The sequence below is a fragment of the Planococcus citri genome, chromosome 2 (assembly GCF_950023065.1).
Source record: "Planococcus citri chromosome 2, ihPlaCitr1.1, whole genome shotgun sequence".
Lineage (NCBI taxonomy): Eukaryota > Metazoa > Arthropoda > Insecta > Hemiptera > Pseudococcidae > Planococcus > Planococcus citri.
The window spans coordinates 6480594-6499531 of NC_088678.1; the positions used below are offsets into that span (position 1 = coordinate 6480594).

General features: G+C 33.4%; 2 protein-coding genes across 2 annotated transcripts in view; both read right to left on the minus strand.

The window, feature by feature from the left end:
• Positions 1-5: 5 nt before the first annotated feature.
• On the minus strand, positions 6-3136 carry Apt1 (Acyl-protein thioesterase 1). Its single transcript, XM_065348211.1, has 7 exons — positions 2784-3136; positions 1747-1815; positions 1585-1616; positions 1322-1387; positions 956-1250; positions 704-871; positions 6-632 (listed from the first exon to the last, which is right to left on the minus strand). Exons 1-7 carry the CDS (start codon positions 2877-2879, stop codon positions 582-584), a joined length of 777 nt encoding a protein of 258 aa, XP_065204283.1. The 5' UTR covers positions 2880-3136; the 3' UTR covers positions 6-581.
• Positions 3137-3663: 527 nt separating this feature from the next.
• The window catches only part of LOC135834348 (F-box only protein 32), a 31672-nt gene continuing 16397 nt past the window's right edge, over positions 3664-18938 (minus strand). Inside the window, exons 4-9 of the mRNA XM_065348209.1 lie at positions 10358-10410; positions 5129-5315; positions 4829-5001; positions 4498-4757; positions 4171-4369; positions 3664-4078 (exon numbers count right to left, since the gene is read on the minus strand). Of these exons, the coding sequence (XP_065204281.1) occupies positions 4171-4369; positions 4498-4757; positions 4829-5001; positions 5129-5315; positions 10358-10410 (872 nt within the window). The 3' untranslated portion in view covers positions 3664-4078. The remainder of the gene's footprint in view (positions 4079-4170; positions 4370-4497; positions 4758-4828; positions 5002-5128; positions 5316-10357; positions 10411-18938) is intronic.

The following is an 18938-nucleotide window of genomic DNA, read 5'->3' on the forward strand; positions in this document are numbered from 1 at the left end:
AAAAATTATTTTACACGAAAAGTATAATATTTAATGAATAGACGACTAATACTAACAGGGAAATCAAGCTAAATACAACGAGTATTACTTATTGTTGGTAAAAAGAGACTCGATAATACACGATTTTTTTTTTCAAACAAATGACGTAGGAATATTTTCAATTTGCAGCGATGTAGGTAATTAGAAGAATTAAATTCTTAAAAAACATAAAGACAGTATCATTCGATTTCTTTTTCGGGAAACATTTGTTCGATTCGTGTCATCAACTCGAACCAACATTCAAGGAAATTAATGAGCAAAGTGAAAAAAAAAGTAGGAATCAAAATTAAAACTAGAAATACGTAAAATATGTAGAAACTCCTCGACACGGTGGGTTTTCTAGGTTCAATTGTATACAATTCCAGAGGAGTTTTTTCTCTCTTCGATCAATCACAATTCAACAAAATTGTCGAAACAGGGTTTTTACAACATTATTTATGCGTATAAGTACACTAAATGAAAAAAAAAGGTGTCGTATTGCCTCGGAGGGGTCTCTTGAGTATATATTTTCTATGTAATAGAGGATTGGCTACGTACAGAAATTAAATAGCTGGAATTCGCGATCGCAAGAAATCCCTGATATCGTCCATTTCCTAAATAAAAACAAAATAATTAATCTATTTTGGAATGATACTTGACAGAATACGAATTTTTGAGAACGTACTTCTTCAGATGAGGAATGCATAACACCGGAATACGTTTTAAATTCGGCATTCTGGGTGAATTTTTTCAAAACCGAAGCAGTCAATTGACCAAAATTATACGATACGATAGGATCACAGTCCCCGTGACATTGTAAAATATGTATATCCTTATTTGCAGTTACTTGGGACTAAACAGAAAAAACAGAAATTACTATTACATCGCAGAAGCTATTAAAATACTTGACAAAAAAACACGATAATTGATATATTACCGGTGAAAACTCTTTATGCAAAGGTAACCAACAAGACAAAGCAACAACTCCGGCGAGTTTCTTATTGAACGATAAAGCTGCTCGTAATGCCAACGCTCCACCTTGTGAAAATCCACCAACAATGATTCTCTCCGAAGGAATCCCTTCGCTGATTTCCTTTTCAATTAGACTATGAACGTAAGCAGTGGCTTTTGTGATACCGGGGCTGTCTTCGGGTGAATTCATATCTAATCCTTTGATATCGAACCAGGCAGGCATCTTCATTCCACCGTTCAAAGATACCGGTAAAGGGTTACTATTCGAAAACACCAGATTAGCATATTTTTTTCAAGTGAACTACTACTTGTATTTGAACTTATCACTTACGCTGTTGGACAGATAACTTTCATGTGAGGTGCTCGAATACCTGCCATTGCACTGGCCCAACCATGGCTACAAAAAAAAAAACAAGATTAGAAGGTACTTTATCGTAGAAATTATCAAATATACGAATTTTACGACTCGTATAAAACGAGTAGTGAAGTATTCGTTGGTCTTATGTTCTCAAATACAGAAACATTGACAGGAAATGGCAAATAGAGAAAAAATTGTATTGTGGTTCATCGAGATAAGAGACCACTTGAACTTACCCAGTATCTCCCAGACCATGAAGGAAAATGACCTGAAATTATAAAAACATCGGGTTAGAATTTTCCAAACTACTTCAAATTTATAAAATACTTTTCAATGGGTAAATATAGGGGTGAGTTTGTACATTAGGGTGGTTATAAAGATGGAACTGATAAACTTACCGAAGCTGTGTGTTTGACGGTAGCGTTGATGATGACGGGTGCGTTAGCCATGCTTACTGAACTTCTAAGCTATGAAGAAAAACACGACTTTGAACAATATAGACGAATATACTCGATAAATTATAACGATTATTTTAAATTAATAAAACATTCAAATGGGGTTGTTTCAAATCAACGTTATGATCAATCGACGAAGATGGCTTCGATATTTAATTACAAGCAGGGTTCGAATTGTTAATCAGATAACTCAAAAACAATAAGAAAATTAGAGAAACTTTTACGGAACACCGATCGCTGAACAGATTGTAAATAAAAATGAAAAACTTTGAACTTTTGATTTTGGAAACTTTCGTCCAAACTACGTCATTCGAAGACGCGCGTTCCGTGACGTCATTAAACGTACAGCCAATCAGAATGAAGGAAATTAGGTAGGTCAGATAGGTAGGTTACGAATTACCGTAATTACCGTAATATCAGATTAAACGAGATTTTATAAGAAATTAATTTGATAATTATGATAATTTATTCTGTAATTGTTTTCTAACGAATAATTCGGATGAAAAAAAGGATCGAAGGGATATTTTAATTACTATAGAGTCTTAGTAAGCGTTGATAATGTTTAATAACTCGAACAAAACAATATTTAGCAGCTAGTACTGAATGTTTGACTCCAAATTTCAGTACCTATCGTATTCATTTTCAGCTTCAACAGCTTATTTCTCAAGTTCAAAATCGGAAATCTGAGCCTATACATTACATAAGCTATCTGATTAATAATTTTTACTCCTCGAATAATCAAAATACTTCATCAATATTGATTATCGATACCATTTCTGCGTATTTTTAGGTCCACTCGAATAAAACCTTGAACTAGAAGCGATCACTTTCGTTCGCAAATGCAAATGTTCACTTTTATTTTCCATTTCAACGAATTCGTTGCGAGAATTGAAAAATTTCAAACAAACCAGCATCACTTCTACTTCCACGAAGTACGAACCAGGTTATCCACTTTAACTTACACGATAGTTAAAACTCACCTGTTGATTCCTAACCGTTTCTCTACTCGTAAAACCACTTCCATCTCGTACCACACATGCAATTAGCCAAATAATCGTCAGCAACTTACTATACATTGTTTCCACTGCACTTCAATACAAACTAAACGTTCCAGCACCTTCACCGATAATTTTCAATACCGCATGGAACTTTAATACCGAATTAACGCGCGTTTAATTGCATTTTTTTGTGCCCAACTCATGATGTAATAAATGGTAAGATAAGAAAAAAAAAACTTCCGTCCACGAAAAAATTACGATCGATGGTTACGGAGAAAGTGATCGTACGATACACATACGAAAGTGCACGATTGACACGCACATGTTCAAATACCTACCTTGAGAAATATGAGATTTTGAAATAATCTCTGCTGTTCTGTTCAACTTTTAATTAAGTCGTTAATAATTATTGTTGTATGAGTTTATAGTTTACATACCTACCTATACGTTGACCGGTTTGTGATTTGTTGTTTTGAAATGCACATAATTGATGACTGTAGAATTTCTTATTACAATTCGCGACTTTACGATCTCGATGGTGGTTTTCTTCTCCGGTATTCATTGAGATTTTTTATTTTTTATTATACGTGCAACATGCAATGCTATCGTCATAAACAAATACAGTTGCATATACGTTTTGTGATGATGAGATGAGATGAGCTAGGTATATTTCATTATTATCGAATTACCTACCTATGTTTTGATTTCGCTACCAACACAATTACCTGTATAGTTTTTTACGACTGAAGATTTTTTTTTATATTTGAACGATGAGTATCTACTTTACCTACCTTTGATCTCAGTTTCATTTCACATGTTTCAAGTGTTGAAAGAAATAATGAAAAGCAATAAAAACATCATCTTTTACATTTAACGTATAATTTAACAACAAAATACTGGATGAACATTAATGAAAATACAAAGAAAAAAATTCAATAACGCGTCAAAAAGAAGAAGAGAACCTCAGCATGGATTTCTTTACATTTTGGAGGACGTTTGGAATACACATTTGGCATTTTCATTTCGCAAGTTAAAGAAAAAGAAGTTAATATATTTTCTCTTATAAACTTGTACAGAATAATATAATATTACAGGTTTCACCTAGTAAATTCATGCGTATAATGTTAAACTAAAAAAAGAAAAGAAAAAATAACAAAAAAAAAACAAAAACACACAAACAAACGAATAAGTGCACTCCTACATATAGGTAAAATACACACGACAAGCTGCCACTCTGCTGCGTTGATTTTCACAACCAGGTCCATGAAAGTTTAGGCCTATCGAAGAAAAATCATTCTCGTTAAAATAGGTAGATAAGTTAAAATAGATAATCTGGAAATGGGAGATTTGTGGTGAATTCTTTACTTACTTATAATGAGAAAAATGTCAAAAAGGCTTGAGGAGGAATTGGTACATGAAGCGAATTCTTATCAACATCTTGTAGTTTTTCACCAAAATTGGGATCTTTGTCAGCGATACAAGGATGGCCTATGCTTTTCCAAAATAAACACCTGCAGTTTCTACACAACTGAATTATTTCAGCGTACTCTTCTCGGAGTCCAAATGCCCTGTAAAAGCACATATTGCAATGATTAAAAATGTTTTTTTTTTTTTTTTTTTTTTTTTTTTTTTTAAATAGATTCTTCCAAAGTATTTTTAATAAAATTGAAATAAAAATAATTTTCAATACACTTACTTCCTTAATTTATGGTAAATTCTTTGCCAATCGATCGACGATCGTGGTTCGTTCGAGTCTAGAACGAAATTAATTTGTTGTTGGGTAAAATGGAAGCAGCATAGTTCTCTCCAAATTCTTTGTTCGTCGCATACTCGAGCCATCACCGAATACGCTTTACTGCTCGCTTCTAAGTCTTTATGGTCTGCCAACCTTAATAATATCTCTCGAACGCATTCTTCGGGCAGATTTTCTAATTTAGGAAACGATTCGTCACTCGGCTATTAAAAAAGAAAAAAAAACAATCAGCATTTTCTCCAAAGGTAGGTAGGTAAGTACAATGTATACTTACTTCGCGTATTTGTATACTATTCGCAATATCTACGATTCGATTAATAGTATTAAGATGATTCTCCCAAAGTTGCGTGGATCCCAAAGGGTAACCCCAACAAGCGCAATTAATCATCAGTCGTAACTGATCCAAGAGTTTATTCAACAAATGTATATTCTGTTGACTGGTCGAAACTATAAAATAAAATAAAAAAACGAACCGATATAAATAAGTAAGTATAGGTATAAATCTTTCTCCAAGTCATAAAATATAATAAGTACGAGAAGATGAGGAAATAATCCGCAATTACGATCGAATTACCTTGTTGGGCGACTTCTTCCAGCATTTTAAATAGCACCTTTTGAGCGCATCCAGAAAGAGCCGGCAGTTTATACGTAATAAGTAAGTCTAATAATTTGCAAATATAATTAAACCTACGAACATCGTGCACAGCCGATTTGAAGTCTAATCTTTTGAAAGCGTCGCTTAAACCGTTAAATCCGGCGATCTGTGGAAAATAATTTGATTATATTAGCGGACAGAATTCATTATACAAATATGATATAAGAAGTAGGTATGCAAAGAGTTATGTATTTGGTGACTGAAGGTTGCCATTTTTTCAAGTGGTAGGTAATGAGTTACCATATTTTTTTCAAGTAGGTGCTACGAAAGTGGACCTAATTATAATTGAAGAGGAAGAGAGGGAAGTAAAAGTCGATTGATGATGGTTTTCAGGTGATCTGAAACTTCCAGCGAGTTTTTGGTTTCTCCAGTTTTTAAAAAAGTGATGTAAATTCAGTAAAAATGAAATTCGGCACCAATAAACTCATATTTTGGGGTCTTTTAGGCCATTTTTATGGATTCAGACACACAGGTATTTTCTAAATTAGCTTGTTCTATTGGAAACAAAAAATTTTCTCGAGCCATTATTTTTGAAAAAAAAAAAATGAAAAATGTAGGTATGGTTCGGAACTAGCGAATGAAAAAAACTGAAATTTATTTTGTATTCAATTTTTGACCTACTCAGTCAACGGGAGGTGGTTTTGAGCTATTCTGGAGCCTCCAGTAGATTTTCGGGTTCTCCAAAATTTGAAAAAAAATTAATTTTGGCCCATATTTTTAAATTAACTTGTTTCAGTCCACATGCAAAATTTTCTACAGCAATTATTTTAAAAAAAAAAATGGTTATCGAACGAGAGGAGAGCAAGAAAAAAGTTGAAATTTGGTCTGTACCCCATTTTTGACCTCTCGAGTCAATTGGTATTGATTTTGAGTTGTTCTGGAACCTCTAACTTATTTTTGGTTTCTCCAGTTTAAAAAAAAAAAAAAAAAAAAAAAAATGGAATTTAGTAATTGCTCAAAAGTTTACTTCTGAAATTGAATAGCAAAAACTTCGCACCCGAAGAGGCTAAAAGAATGCTCAATAAACACCAGACAAAAATTATTTTAGCTGAAATTCATTTTTGGTACTTCCATTGCAATTTAAAATTCCTGAAGAAAATCAAAAACTTCCTAGAACCTCCAGAATGGCTTAAAACTGATGGTTTTTGAAAAGGGGGAGGGGGGGAGGATCGAATTCGAAGTAATTATTCGCACGAAATTCATTTTGGTTGAGAACAAATTTTACGAAAATATTAAAAAATCGTCATAAAAACAATACTTTTAAATATTCTAAATTTTTAAAAATTCAACAAAAATTTAAAAAAAATGAGCAAAGTTGTCTCCTGAAATTTTAGCTACCTGTGAGGGGGATGGGGGTCTCAAGACATGACATTTCGGTCTAGTTTGTTTGTTTTTCAAGGAGGGGAGGGCCCGGAGGGGGTGGTGGTTTGAAAAAAATAACATCAGAAAATTTACACAAAAAAAATCGTGAGTACATAAACTTAATTAATTTTTTTTCTCATAAAGAGATTGAAAAATGTTCACAGACTTTTATTTCATTGAATTGAGTTCTTCGACTTTTTTGGTGGGGGGAGGGGTGAGGAGTGGTTGTAAAGGCGGATCAGCATTGCTTGGGAGATCGTGGGAGGTTTTATTTTTTAAAAAAAGGGGATTACCTACTTGTTTAGAAGAATTTTGAGGAGTAAAATGGAAAATTTTCAAAATTTTTTTTTTAATGATTATTTTTAATTTTAGGGAGCTTACGGAAGTACTTTTTTTTTGTCTTGAGGTAAAATAAAAAAAAAGGAATTTTTTTCAAAAATCCAACAAATTTTTGGAGTGAAAGTATTTTTTAAAAGAAACTTGTAAATATGAACCACAATCAACATGCGAGTTTTTTCAGTTCCTTTTTCCATTTTGAAGAACTATTGCACGATTTTCCTGGATTCTAATTAGTCGGGGAGCCCACTTGAGGATAAATTGCACCCCCCCCCCCGGTTGATCCTCCGGGACAACTTTTTTCTTAAAGGGGGAGTCCTAAGGAACATTTCTAGCCCTTGTACTTGAAAAAAAAGTGGCCCCTACTTACAAAATGGCGGCCATTTTGATTGACAGGTCAGCCAAAATCGCAGATTTTGCGTTCCAACATAGGACTTGCACAAAATTTTTCAAACCGTATAAAGGTAGATCGAAAGATCAAGCAAAAATTTATCAACTGTTAAAATTTCAAGTGCTAAAGCGCGTTTTTCGATTTTTGGTGAATTTTTGAAAATCAAATTTAGGCCAAAAATGAGGGAAAAATCAAAATTTTACCAAATTGACCAAGAAAGCTGAAATTTGGGATATACCCTATTTTCGACATGGCAAATTGATTGGAAACTGTTTCAAACCATTTTGAGCAGTTCTGGAGCCTCCAGCAGATTTTTGAAACTCGAAATTCCCACAAAATTTCATCAAATGGAGTTGGATAGCCGAAATTTACTCTGCAAACTAATATCAATACGCTACGAAGTCAACTGCAGGGGGATTTCAAGTCGTTTTGGAGCCTCCAGCAATTTTTTGAAAATTACTGGAGCCTCCAGTACATTTTTGAAACTTGAAATTTCTCCAAAATTTCATCAAACGAGATAGAAAGTCGAAATTCATTCTGCAAACTAATTTCAATACGCTATGAAGTCGCCTGCTGGTGGATTTCAAGTCGTTTCGGAGCCTCCGGCAATTTTCTGAAAATTACTGGAGCCTCCAGTAAATTTTTGAAAATTACAGGAGCCTCCAGTACATTTTTGAAACTTGAAATTTCCCCAAAATTTCATCAAACGAGATAGAAAGTCGAAATTCATTCTGCAAACTAATTTCAATACGCTATGAAGTCGCCTGCTGGTGGATTTCAAGTCGTTTTGGAGCCTCCGGCGACTTCTTGAAAGGTCGTATGGCGTAGTAGCTGGAAGCTTCAAAACCATTTGAAACCACCATGTAGTCGACTTCATATCGTATTGAAATTAGTTTGTGAAGTAAATTTGGGCTTGCCAGTTGCCAACTCCATTTGGTAAAATGTTGCGGGAATTTCAAGTTTCAAAAATCTACTGGAGGCTAGGCTCCAGTAATTTTCAAAAAGTTGCTGGAGGCTCCAAAATGACTTAAACCCACCCGAAGTCGTCTTCAGAGGGTGTTAAAATTGGAGTGTAGAGTAAATATCAGCTTTCCATCGCCATTTGATGAAATTTTGTGAAAATTTAAAGTTGGTTTCAGAAATCTACTGAAGGCTCTAGTAATTTTCAAAAAGTCGCTGGAGGCTCCAAAACGACTTGAAATTCTCCTGCAGTTGACTTCGTAGCGCATTGAAATTAGTTTTCAGAATAAATTTCAGCTTTCCAACTCCATTTTGATGAAATTTTGAGGAAATTTCAAGTTCCAAAAATCTGCTGGAGGCTCCAGAACTGCTCAAAACGGTTTGAAACAATTTCCAATCGATTTGCCATGTCGAAAATAGGGTATATCCCAAATTTAAGTTTTCTTGGTCAATTTGGTAAAATTTTGATTTTTTCCCCTCATTTCTTAATTTGATTTTCAAAAATTCACCGAAAATCGAAAAACGCATTTTAGCAATTGAAATATTGACAGGTGATAAATTTTTGCCTGATCTTTCGATCTGCCTTTGTACGGTTTAAAAAATTTCGTGCAAGTCCTATGTTGGAACGCAAAATCTGCGATTTCGGCTTACCTGTCAATCAAAATGGCCGCCATTTTGTAAGTAGGCACTTTTTTTTAGCACAAGGGCTAGAAACGTTCCTTAGGACTCTCCCTTTAAGAAAAAAGTTGTCCCGGAAAATCGACAGGGGGGGGTGTCAAATTTATCCTTAAGTGGGCTCCTCGACTAAATGATCTGCTTGAAATTTTGTTTCAATTTGTATAATACATCGGTACCGATATTTTTGCCAATTTCTGATAATTTTTAGGGATTTTTTTTCACAATTTTACACAGTTATTCGATACTTAAAAAATTTTGCTTAAACTGCCCACTCTCCCCCCGCCTTCTGAAAAAATATTCCAAATATTATTTCATTTTTTTTAACCGAATTCCTTAGCAGTGCTCTTTTTGCCACATTTTGAAAAAACGGAGAAACTGGGAGAGCCTTGATGAGGGATCGAATAATAGAATACATAGGTAGGTTTGAAGAGAAGGTAATTAATCTTCAGTTGAAATTAGATAAATAGGTACGTGTGGGAGGTGTCTCAACTACCGGAGAAATTTTCCAACTGGACATTTGACTAAATCGAAATAGTCAAAAGTCAAAATTTCATTTTCTAAAGTGCATTTTTCGTTTTTTGGAGAACTTCTAAAAATCAAATTTGGGCCAAAAATGGGAAAAAAATCAAAATTTTACCAAATTGACCTAAAAAGCTGAAATTTGTGTAATATACTCTATTTTGAACGCCTAAAATAGATTGGAAACAGTTTCGAAGAGTTTTCTGATCAGTTCTGTAACCTTTAGCAGATTTTTGAAGATTGAAATTTCCATAAATAAATTTTGTCCAATCAAGTTGGAAAACTGAAATTTACTTTTAACCCTGATTTCAACATGCTAAAGTTGGTTGGAGATGGTTTCAAACCATTCTAGAGCCTTTAGTCATATTTTGGAAATTCAGATTTTCAAAAATTTTCACAAAAAATGTGAAAATTTCGTGCCAAAGTTCATTTATAAAGAATTTAACAGTCTCTATGGTACTTTTCGAAAATCTAGAATTTTCAAAATATGACTGGAGCCTCCAAAATGACTTGTTGAAACCTCCTCCAGGCGACTCAACATAAATATAAAGTAAAGTTCAGCTTTCCTACTTCATTGAGTAAAATTTTGAGAAAATTTAAAGTCTCAAAAATCCGCTGGAGGCTCCAGAACTGCTCAAAAACGGATTGAAATCGTTTCCAATCGATTGAAAATCGGATACAAATACATAGTACATGGCAAATTTCAGCTTTATAAGTCAATTTGTCAAAATTTTCATTTTCCCACCTTTTTGGTCCAAATTTGATTTTCAAAAATTCACCGAAAATCTCAAAGTTCAGTTCAGCTCCTGAAATTTTGACCGTTCAATTTAGCTTCGTCAGATCAAAAATTTTTCAGTCTCTCAAGATACCTCTCTTGTAACTCGTAGATCAAGATGACTTACTTCTTTGGTGCATTTAATCGTAATATGACAATGTGGCTGTACTGTTCCGTCTCCTGCAACATAATAAATCAAATCGAACAATTTAAAATGTGAATCTAACCAAATCCAAGTCATCATGATATCTAACTAAGCCGATAGCAATGACAATGACCCTCCTCCAACAAACACAAACCGTATTGTGTAAAATTTCGCTCACTAAAAAACAACAAACAAACCCTAGCAAAAACCTTGACCATCGAGTTCAGACAATAGCTCATCACAGAGAGAGAATCTGCTCAGTATTGTAACTATTAAGTAAGTATACAAAAACATAAAAACCCAACCAAATCTGACTCATCGTGGTGCCGTTAACCTGCAAATGGCGAATACGAATACATAATGCGACAACTTTACCGTATCTTTGGGATATTGTCATTTCCATTTTTTTTTTGTACACCGGAGCAGAGATTACGGAATTAGGAAACGAATATAGCGGATTATGTTGTGATTGTGAGATGAGCTAAAACAGCAGTGTATGCTCATCTGATGGTGTTTGATTCTTTCATGTAGGTAGGTACTCGACACACAGCTTGGTACTGGTACCTCTACCTAGCTACAATATGTAATAGCTATCTAGACACAATATGCTTGTCATTATCGCGAATAAATCCAGCCAGCGGAACGGAAACACGCTTATTCGTCGAGTAATTTATAAATATTCCGAGGTATTTTTCTTTTCTGTCTTTTTCGAACTAATTTCTTGGCACCGCACGTACAATTATAGCGATGTATTTTCTTTTTACTCGATCTCACCTCCTCTCACGTGCACCGACAATCCGACATCTTTTCCCATTCCCAATGCCATCGACAACGACGACGACGACGGATATGGCTTCTCTTTTTTCACAACCTCTCGAGTCATCGCAAATGAGTAATGAGCTCGAATTTATTTGTCTAAAGTCTCCCTTTTTGCCTCTCTTGCAATGTTTACTTCACTCGCTCGCTATATTGCCAATATTTCTATATCGAATATAGGATTTTCGGTCTACTTTCAAAACAATACTATAAGCTTTTGCTCTCAGTACACCACATAGGGAGTAGGTAGGTACTTTTTTTACCCCTATTTTTATATTTCATGTTAACAAACATACGAGCATAACAGTAGGTATGATAAGTACTTTTTCGATGAAATTGTCACCATTTTTTTTTCTAAAAACACTGTGCTATAAAACAATAGCTCACGAGTCGTGTACATAGGGTTCCTGCCTCTTTCATCTCTCACATAGGCATTCTTTTACTCATGAACATAGAAATACAATAGGTACTCAAACGTAGACAATCGTTAAGTATAGCTTACGTTAGGCTTACGAGTTTTGCTAATATAGATGAAGATGAATAACACAAAACGAACTTTATGCTATGGTACCTTCTACCTTCACCGTATGCTTACAAAATGGGGTTACTTACCTATAGTGTTGCTTTATTTATTATGCAGAGGGTAGATCAGAAGGAAGAGGGAAGAAGGGAAATTTCTAACAAAAATATCATTCAACTTTTTTAAAAACCGTTTTAAAGTGAAATAATAAACTTCTCATATAAAAAGTATCGTTTGTATGTTTTTGATCGAAATATCACGCGGAATTCTAAAAGTCCAACAAATAGGTACAAAGAAGGACCTGAAGCTCCATGAAAGAGGTTTATTAAAAAAAAACCAAAGCTATATTCGTGTTCAGCGTTATCGAAAACATATTATTTCATATGTCACACAAATGAAACAATTTTTTTTGGACTTTTACCTATTGGAGGGGGTACTGGGGGCCACGGGTGAGATCAATTTGAAAAACTAGGGCCATATTCGTGTTCAGCGATATCGAAAACATACTATTTCATGTGTCACACGAATGAAATCATTTTTTTGGACTTTTACGCCCTTGGGAGGGGAGGTGGTGGTGGTGCTAGGGACCGTGGATGAAATCAAATAAAAAATCTGACGTCATATTCGTGTTCAGCGTCACCAAAAACATACAATTCGATGCGTCACATGCCCCAGATATTTTTTGGAAGTTTTGCCCAAATTTGGTGGAGGGGGTGCTCCCCTTGCATTGAAAGATCCCATCTCGATTCTCGAAAACTGAATACTTCAAATTATAAATCACAGATCACTAGTGACTTTTGGTGATTTGGAGGAAATATTTTGGCAAGTTAGCCACAAATTCTGCATGTTCTGGTAAATTACTAATAATTTCTGGTAATTTTCTGGTAAAATTTTGGGTAAATTGCTGGTAATACTGGTAATTTTTTTATAAATTAAGTACAAGTTATTTAGTCTCTGATAAATCACAAGTATTTTCTGGTAAATTGCTGGCAATTTACTAAAAATATTCTGATAATTTTTGGTATAAATTACAATATCTTTTGCAAAATTATAAATAGTTTCTGGTAAATTACGGATACTCTGGTAAATTACAGGTAATTTCTGGTACATTACGGGTAATTTCTGGGAAATCGCGGATATTTTCTGGTAATTTTTGGGTAATTTATTGGTAATTTTTGGTAAATTATGGGAAGATTTTGGTAAATTATGAGTATTTTTGGCAAATTACAAGTAATTTATAATTTTTGGTAATATTACAGGTAATTTATAATTTTTGATAAATTACAAGTAATTTATAATTTTAGGTAAATTACAGGTTATTTAATTTTTGGTAAATTACGGCCTTTACAGGTAATTTTTTGGTAAATTACAGTACTTTTTGGTAAATTACAGGTAATTTCTGGTAAATTACAGGTAATTTCTGGTAAATTACAGGTAATTTCTGGTAAATTACAGGTAATTTCTGGTAAATTACAGGTAATTTCTGGTAAATTACAGGTAATTTCTGGTAAATTACAGGTAATTTCTGGTAAATTACAGGTAATTTCTGGTAAATTACAGGTAATTTCTGGTCAATTACAGGTAATTTCTGGTAAATTACAGGTAATTTCTGGTCAATTACAGGTAATTTCTGGTAAATTACAAGTAATTTCTGGTAAATTACAGGTAATTTCTGGTAAATTACAGGTAATTTCTGGTAAATTACAGGTAATTTCTGGTAAATTACAGGTAATTTTTGGTAAATCATGGGAAGATTTTAGTAAATTGTCAGTTTTTTTTTATGGAAAATTACTGGTAATTTATAACTTTTGGTAAATAATGGGTAATTTTTAATTTTTGGTATATTAAGGGTAATTTTTGGTAAATAATGGGTAATTTTTAATTTTTGGTAAATTACGAGTAGTTTATAACTTTTGATAAATTACGGGTAATTTATCATTTTTGGTAAATTATGGGTAATTTATCACTTTTGGTAAATTACAAGTAATTTATAATTTTTGGTAAATTACAGGTAATTTATAATTTTTGGGAAATTACGGCCATTACAGGTAATTTTTTGGTAAATTACAGTACTTTCTGGTAAATTACAGGTAATTTCTGAGGTAATTTCTGGTAAATCATGGGAAGATTTTGGTAAATTATGAGTTTTTTAAAATTTTTATGGCAAATTACTGGTAATTTATAACTTTTGGTAAATTATGGGTAATTTATAACTTTTGGTATATTATGGGCCTGATTACGGGTAATTTTTGGTAAATGATGGGTAATTTTTAATTTTTTGGTAAATTACAAGTAGTTTATAACTTTGCTTTGATAAATCACTTTTGGTAAATTACAAGTAATTTATAATTTTTGGTAAATTACAGGTAATTATAATTTTTGATAAATTACAAGTAATTTATAATTTTAGGTAAATTACAGGTAATATATAATTTTTGGGAAATTACGGCCATTACAGGTAATTTTTTGGTAAATTACAGTACTTTCTGGTAAATTACAGGTAATTTCTGAGGTAATTTCTGGTAAATCATGGAAAGATTTTGGTAAATTATGAGTTTTTTTATGGAAAATTACTGGTAATTTATAACTTTTGGTAAATTATGGGTAATTTATAACTTTTGGTATATTACGGGTAATTTTTGGTAAATAATGGGTAATTTTTAATTTTTGGTAAATAATTAGGAGTAGTTTATAACTTTTGATAAATTACGGGTAATTCATAATTTTTGGTAAATTACAAGTAATTTATAATTTTTGGTAAATTACAGGTAATTTATAATTTTTGGTAAATTATGGTGTATTACAGGTAATTTTTGGGTAAATTAAGGGTAATTTTGGGTAAGTTATGGGTAATTTTTGATAAATTATGGTTATTTTTGTTACATTATAGGTAATTTTTGGTAAATTAAGGGCAGAGCTGTGGGACCGAACCATCTCAAAACCAGAACTGATTAAATCCCGATTCAAATCCAATCCCAAAACCAAAATCGTTATTTTTCTTGATCCTGAAACTGAAAAAATCCCGGAACTGATATAATTTTGAACCCAAAACAATCCCGGAACTGAAACAAAATTAAAATAGTATCAGTTTTGGGATGTCAATTTGTGCCTTTTTCCTGCGATTTTATTTTGATAAATTGTCATTTTACATAATTTATCATCATTCATTCAGATTATAATAAAAATTACTTGACGAATTAGGCAAAATATGTATTTAAAACGTTAAACTAATTACACCGCTGGATTCCCCATGTCAAAATATCCCATTTTTAGACCCTTTGCAGGGTCCACTGGTCGATTTGGGTTTAAAATGGTTGAAATGGAAATCCCGAAACCGGAACCAAAATAATGTGTTTAATCCTGAAAAGAATCCTGAAACCTAAATAAAAATGTAGAAGAACGAGTCCCAAAACAAATCCAATCCTGAAATGAATAAATTTTGATCCCAAAACCGAAATCCAATCCCAAAATCATTTCGGTCCCACTGCTCTGATTACGGGTAATTTCTGATAAATTGCGGATAATTTCTGGTAATTTTGGGAAGTTTACTGGTAATTTTTGGTAATTTACGGGTAACTTTTGGTAACTTACTGATAATTTCTGGTAAATTACTGGTAATTTCTGGTAAATTATTGATAATTTCTGGTAAATTACTGGTCAGTTCTGGTAAATTACTGGTAATTTCTGGTAAATTACTGATAATTTCTGGTAAATTACTGATAATTTCTGGTAAATTACTGATAATTTCTGGTAAATTACTAATAATTTCTGGTAAATCACTGGTAATTTCTGGTAAATTACTGGTAATTACTGGTAATCTCTGGTAGATTACTGGTCAGTTCTGGTAAATTACTGGTAATTTCTGGTAAATTACTGATAATTTCTGGTAAATTACTAATAATTTCTGGTAAATTACTGGTCATTTATGGTAAGTTAATGGTAATTTCTGATAAATTGCGGATAATTTCTGGTAAATTTTGGAAGTTTACTGGTAGTTTTTGGTAATTTACGGATAAGTTTAGGTAAATTACGATAATTTTTGGTGAATTATTGATAATTTCTGGTAAATTACGGGTAATTTCCGCTAAATTAGGGGTAATTTCCGGTAAATTACGGGTGGTTTCCGGTAAATTACGGGTAATTTCCGGTAAATTACGGGTAAATTCTGGTAAATTCCTTTGTTTCTAGTAAATAATTTTAGTGTGCGTAGCACACTATTGGTTTCGTTTCGAAAGTTGAAAAATTCTTTGGCTCGAATGTTCTCTTAGAGGAATGGGCCGATTTTTTTGAATCTTTCGTAGGTAGGTGAGGCATAACTTGAGGGAGGGAATGTCGTAATTATAATTGCAATTACTCAATTAGCTTCTTGAGTAATTGCAATTAATTACGAAAATTTGTACCAAAAAAAGAATAAAAAAGGGAAAAGGGCCATATCAAAAGGGAAGCCGACAAAAGCGAAGCCGACTTTAAATTTTCAAAATTGAACAATGAGAAAGGTATCAAAAGCGGCGCCGACAGTCAGTTAAATTTCTAAATTTATGTAACTCCACAGGGGTGATTTTTCGGAAATTAAACAATGGGAAATGTTCTTACAACCCCATGCTGTGTTACATAAATTTGGAAATTTAACTGACTGTCGGCGCCGCTTTTGATACCTTTCTCATTGTTCAATTTTGAAAATTTAAAGTCCGCTTCGCTTTTGTCGGCTTCCCTTTTGATATGGCATTTCCCTTTGTGTTCGCTTATCTGCCGGTTTTTATTGAATTGAGCGAACACAACGGGTGGTAAAAATTTAATTTTGAAGAGCATGTTGCGGCTCCACGTGGAGCTAAACTTTAAATTTTCAAAATTGAACAATAAGAAAGGTATCAAAAGGGAAGCCGACATCGGTTTTAAAATGAAACACTGCAGGGGTCCTAAAATATTCTTATCTACAGTGTTATCTTTCCCATTGTTCAATTTTAGACTAGATGCCAAAAGCAGGTGGTTACCCTTTCGGAATCAAAACCCACCAGTCATTTGTGAAACACCTGCAGGTGTTTCATTTACACACGTAGATGCTGAAAGCAGGTGGTTACTCTTTCAGAATCAAAACCTCCAGTCATTTGTGATTTTGCTGTGCTCCCAAGAGGTTCTCTCACTCTCTCAGTACTGCAGTGCTTATGCTTTCCTGATATATCGCGTTGTGCTCCGGAGCTTTCAGAATAGCATAGCATAGTGTATTCGGAATCGCGTTGTGCTTTTTCTTTCAAAATCGTGTTGTGCTTTTTTTTGAAATCGCGTTGTGCTTTTTGTTCAAAATCGAGTTTTTTTTAAAAATCACGTTGTGCTTTTTTTTCAAATTTCGCGTTGCGCTTCTTTTTTAAAATCGCGTTGTGCTTTTTTTTCAAAATCGAGTTGTTTTTTTTAAAAATCACGTTGTGCTTTTTTTTCAAAGTTCACGTTGCGCTTCTTTTTTAAAATCACGTTGTGCTTCTTTTTTAAAATCGCGTTGTGCTTTTTTTTAAAAATTGCGTTGTGCTTTTTTTTTCGAAATCTAGTGCTTTTCAATTCCTAAAATTTGCATTGTGTTTTTTTTCGAAGTTCGCGTTGTGCTTCTTTTTCTGAAATTGCGTGGTGCTTTTTTTCGAAAACGCGTTGTGCTTTTTTTCGAAAACGCGTTGTGCTTTTTTTCTAAAATTCGCGTTGTTTTTTTATTTCAAAGTTCGCGTTGTGCTTTTTTTTCAAAATCGCGTTGTGCTTTTTTTTCAAAATTGTGTGGTGCTTTTTTTCAAAATTTTGTTGTGCCTTGATTTTTGAAGTTAGCGTTGTGCTTTTTTTTCAAAGTTCACGTTGCGCTTTTTTTTAAAAATCACGTTGTGCTTTTTTTCCAAAATTTGCGTTGTGCTTTTTTTTCAAAATCGCGTTGCGCTTTTTTTTAAAAATCACGTTGTGCTTATTTTCCAAAATTTGCGTTGTGCTTTTTTTTCAAAATCGCGTTGTGCTTTTTTTAAAAATCTCGTTGTGCTTTTTTTTTCAAAATCGCGTTATGCTTTTTTTCCAAAATGGTGTGGTGCTTTTTTTCAAAATTTTGTTGTGCCTTTTTTTTGAAGTTCGCGTTGTGCTTTTTTTTCAAAGTTTGCGTTGGGCTTTTTTTTTAAAAATCACAACTGTGCAGAGTTGGCGCGATTCGAATCGCGCGAAAGAATCGAGAAAGAATCCGATTCTCACGATTCGAATCGGATTCGAATCGCGGTTCTTCAAGTCGAAAGAATCGGAAAACGCAGGAATCCGATTCCCTTTTATAGAGAATCGCACCTTCTCGATTCCCTGCGATTCCTTGCAGGTATTATTCACGTGTTGAAACAGTAAAATGCACTGTTTTTAATGGCTTTTAGTGATGCATTTGCATTTTGTAGTTTGAGACTGGTGACATTTTTTTAAAGATTGGCTGTTGTGTGATAATATTGCAAATCAGTGATTCTATGCAGTGAAAGAACCGCGCAATGCAAGAATCGGATTCTCTTTAATGGAGAATCGCGCCCTCGCGATTCTCTGCAATTCCCTACTCACAGCCACAAACGAAAGAATAGAACATGAAAAATGATCATATACCTAGTTGGGGAAATTACTGATTTCATTTAAAATTCATTTGTCAAGTCCTGAAGTTGAAAAAAATTAGTATTTGGGAATCGGAATCGGAGGGAATCGAGAACCGCTAAAGAATCGGATTCAGAACCGGATTCACTCTGTGAAAGAATCGAGAGTGGAGAATCCCGATTCTCTCAGGTATGGGAATCGTAATTCAGGAATCCGATTCTGACGAACCGAGGAATCGCGCCAACTCTGCAACTGTGCTTTTTTTCCAAAATTCTTGTTGTGCTTTTTAAAAAAAAAAAATCGCGTTGTGCTTTTTTTCTAAAATTTGCGTTGTGCTTTTTTTCCTAAAATTCGCGTTGTGTTCTTTTTTTTTGAAGTTCGCGTTGTGCTTTTTTTAAAAATTACGTTGTGCTTTTTTTAAAAAAAACCTTGTTGTGCTTTTTTTTCAAAATCGCGTTATGTTTTTTTTCCAAAATGGTGTGGTGCTTTTTTTCAAAATTCTGTTGTGCCTTTTTTTTTGAAGTTGGCGTTGTGCTTTTTTTTCAAAGTTCGCGTTGCGCTTTTTTTTAAAATCACATGCTTTTTTTCCAAAATTTGCGTTGGTTTTTTTTTTTAAAATCGCGTTGTGCTTTTTTTCTAAAATTCGCG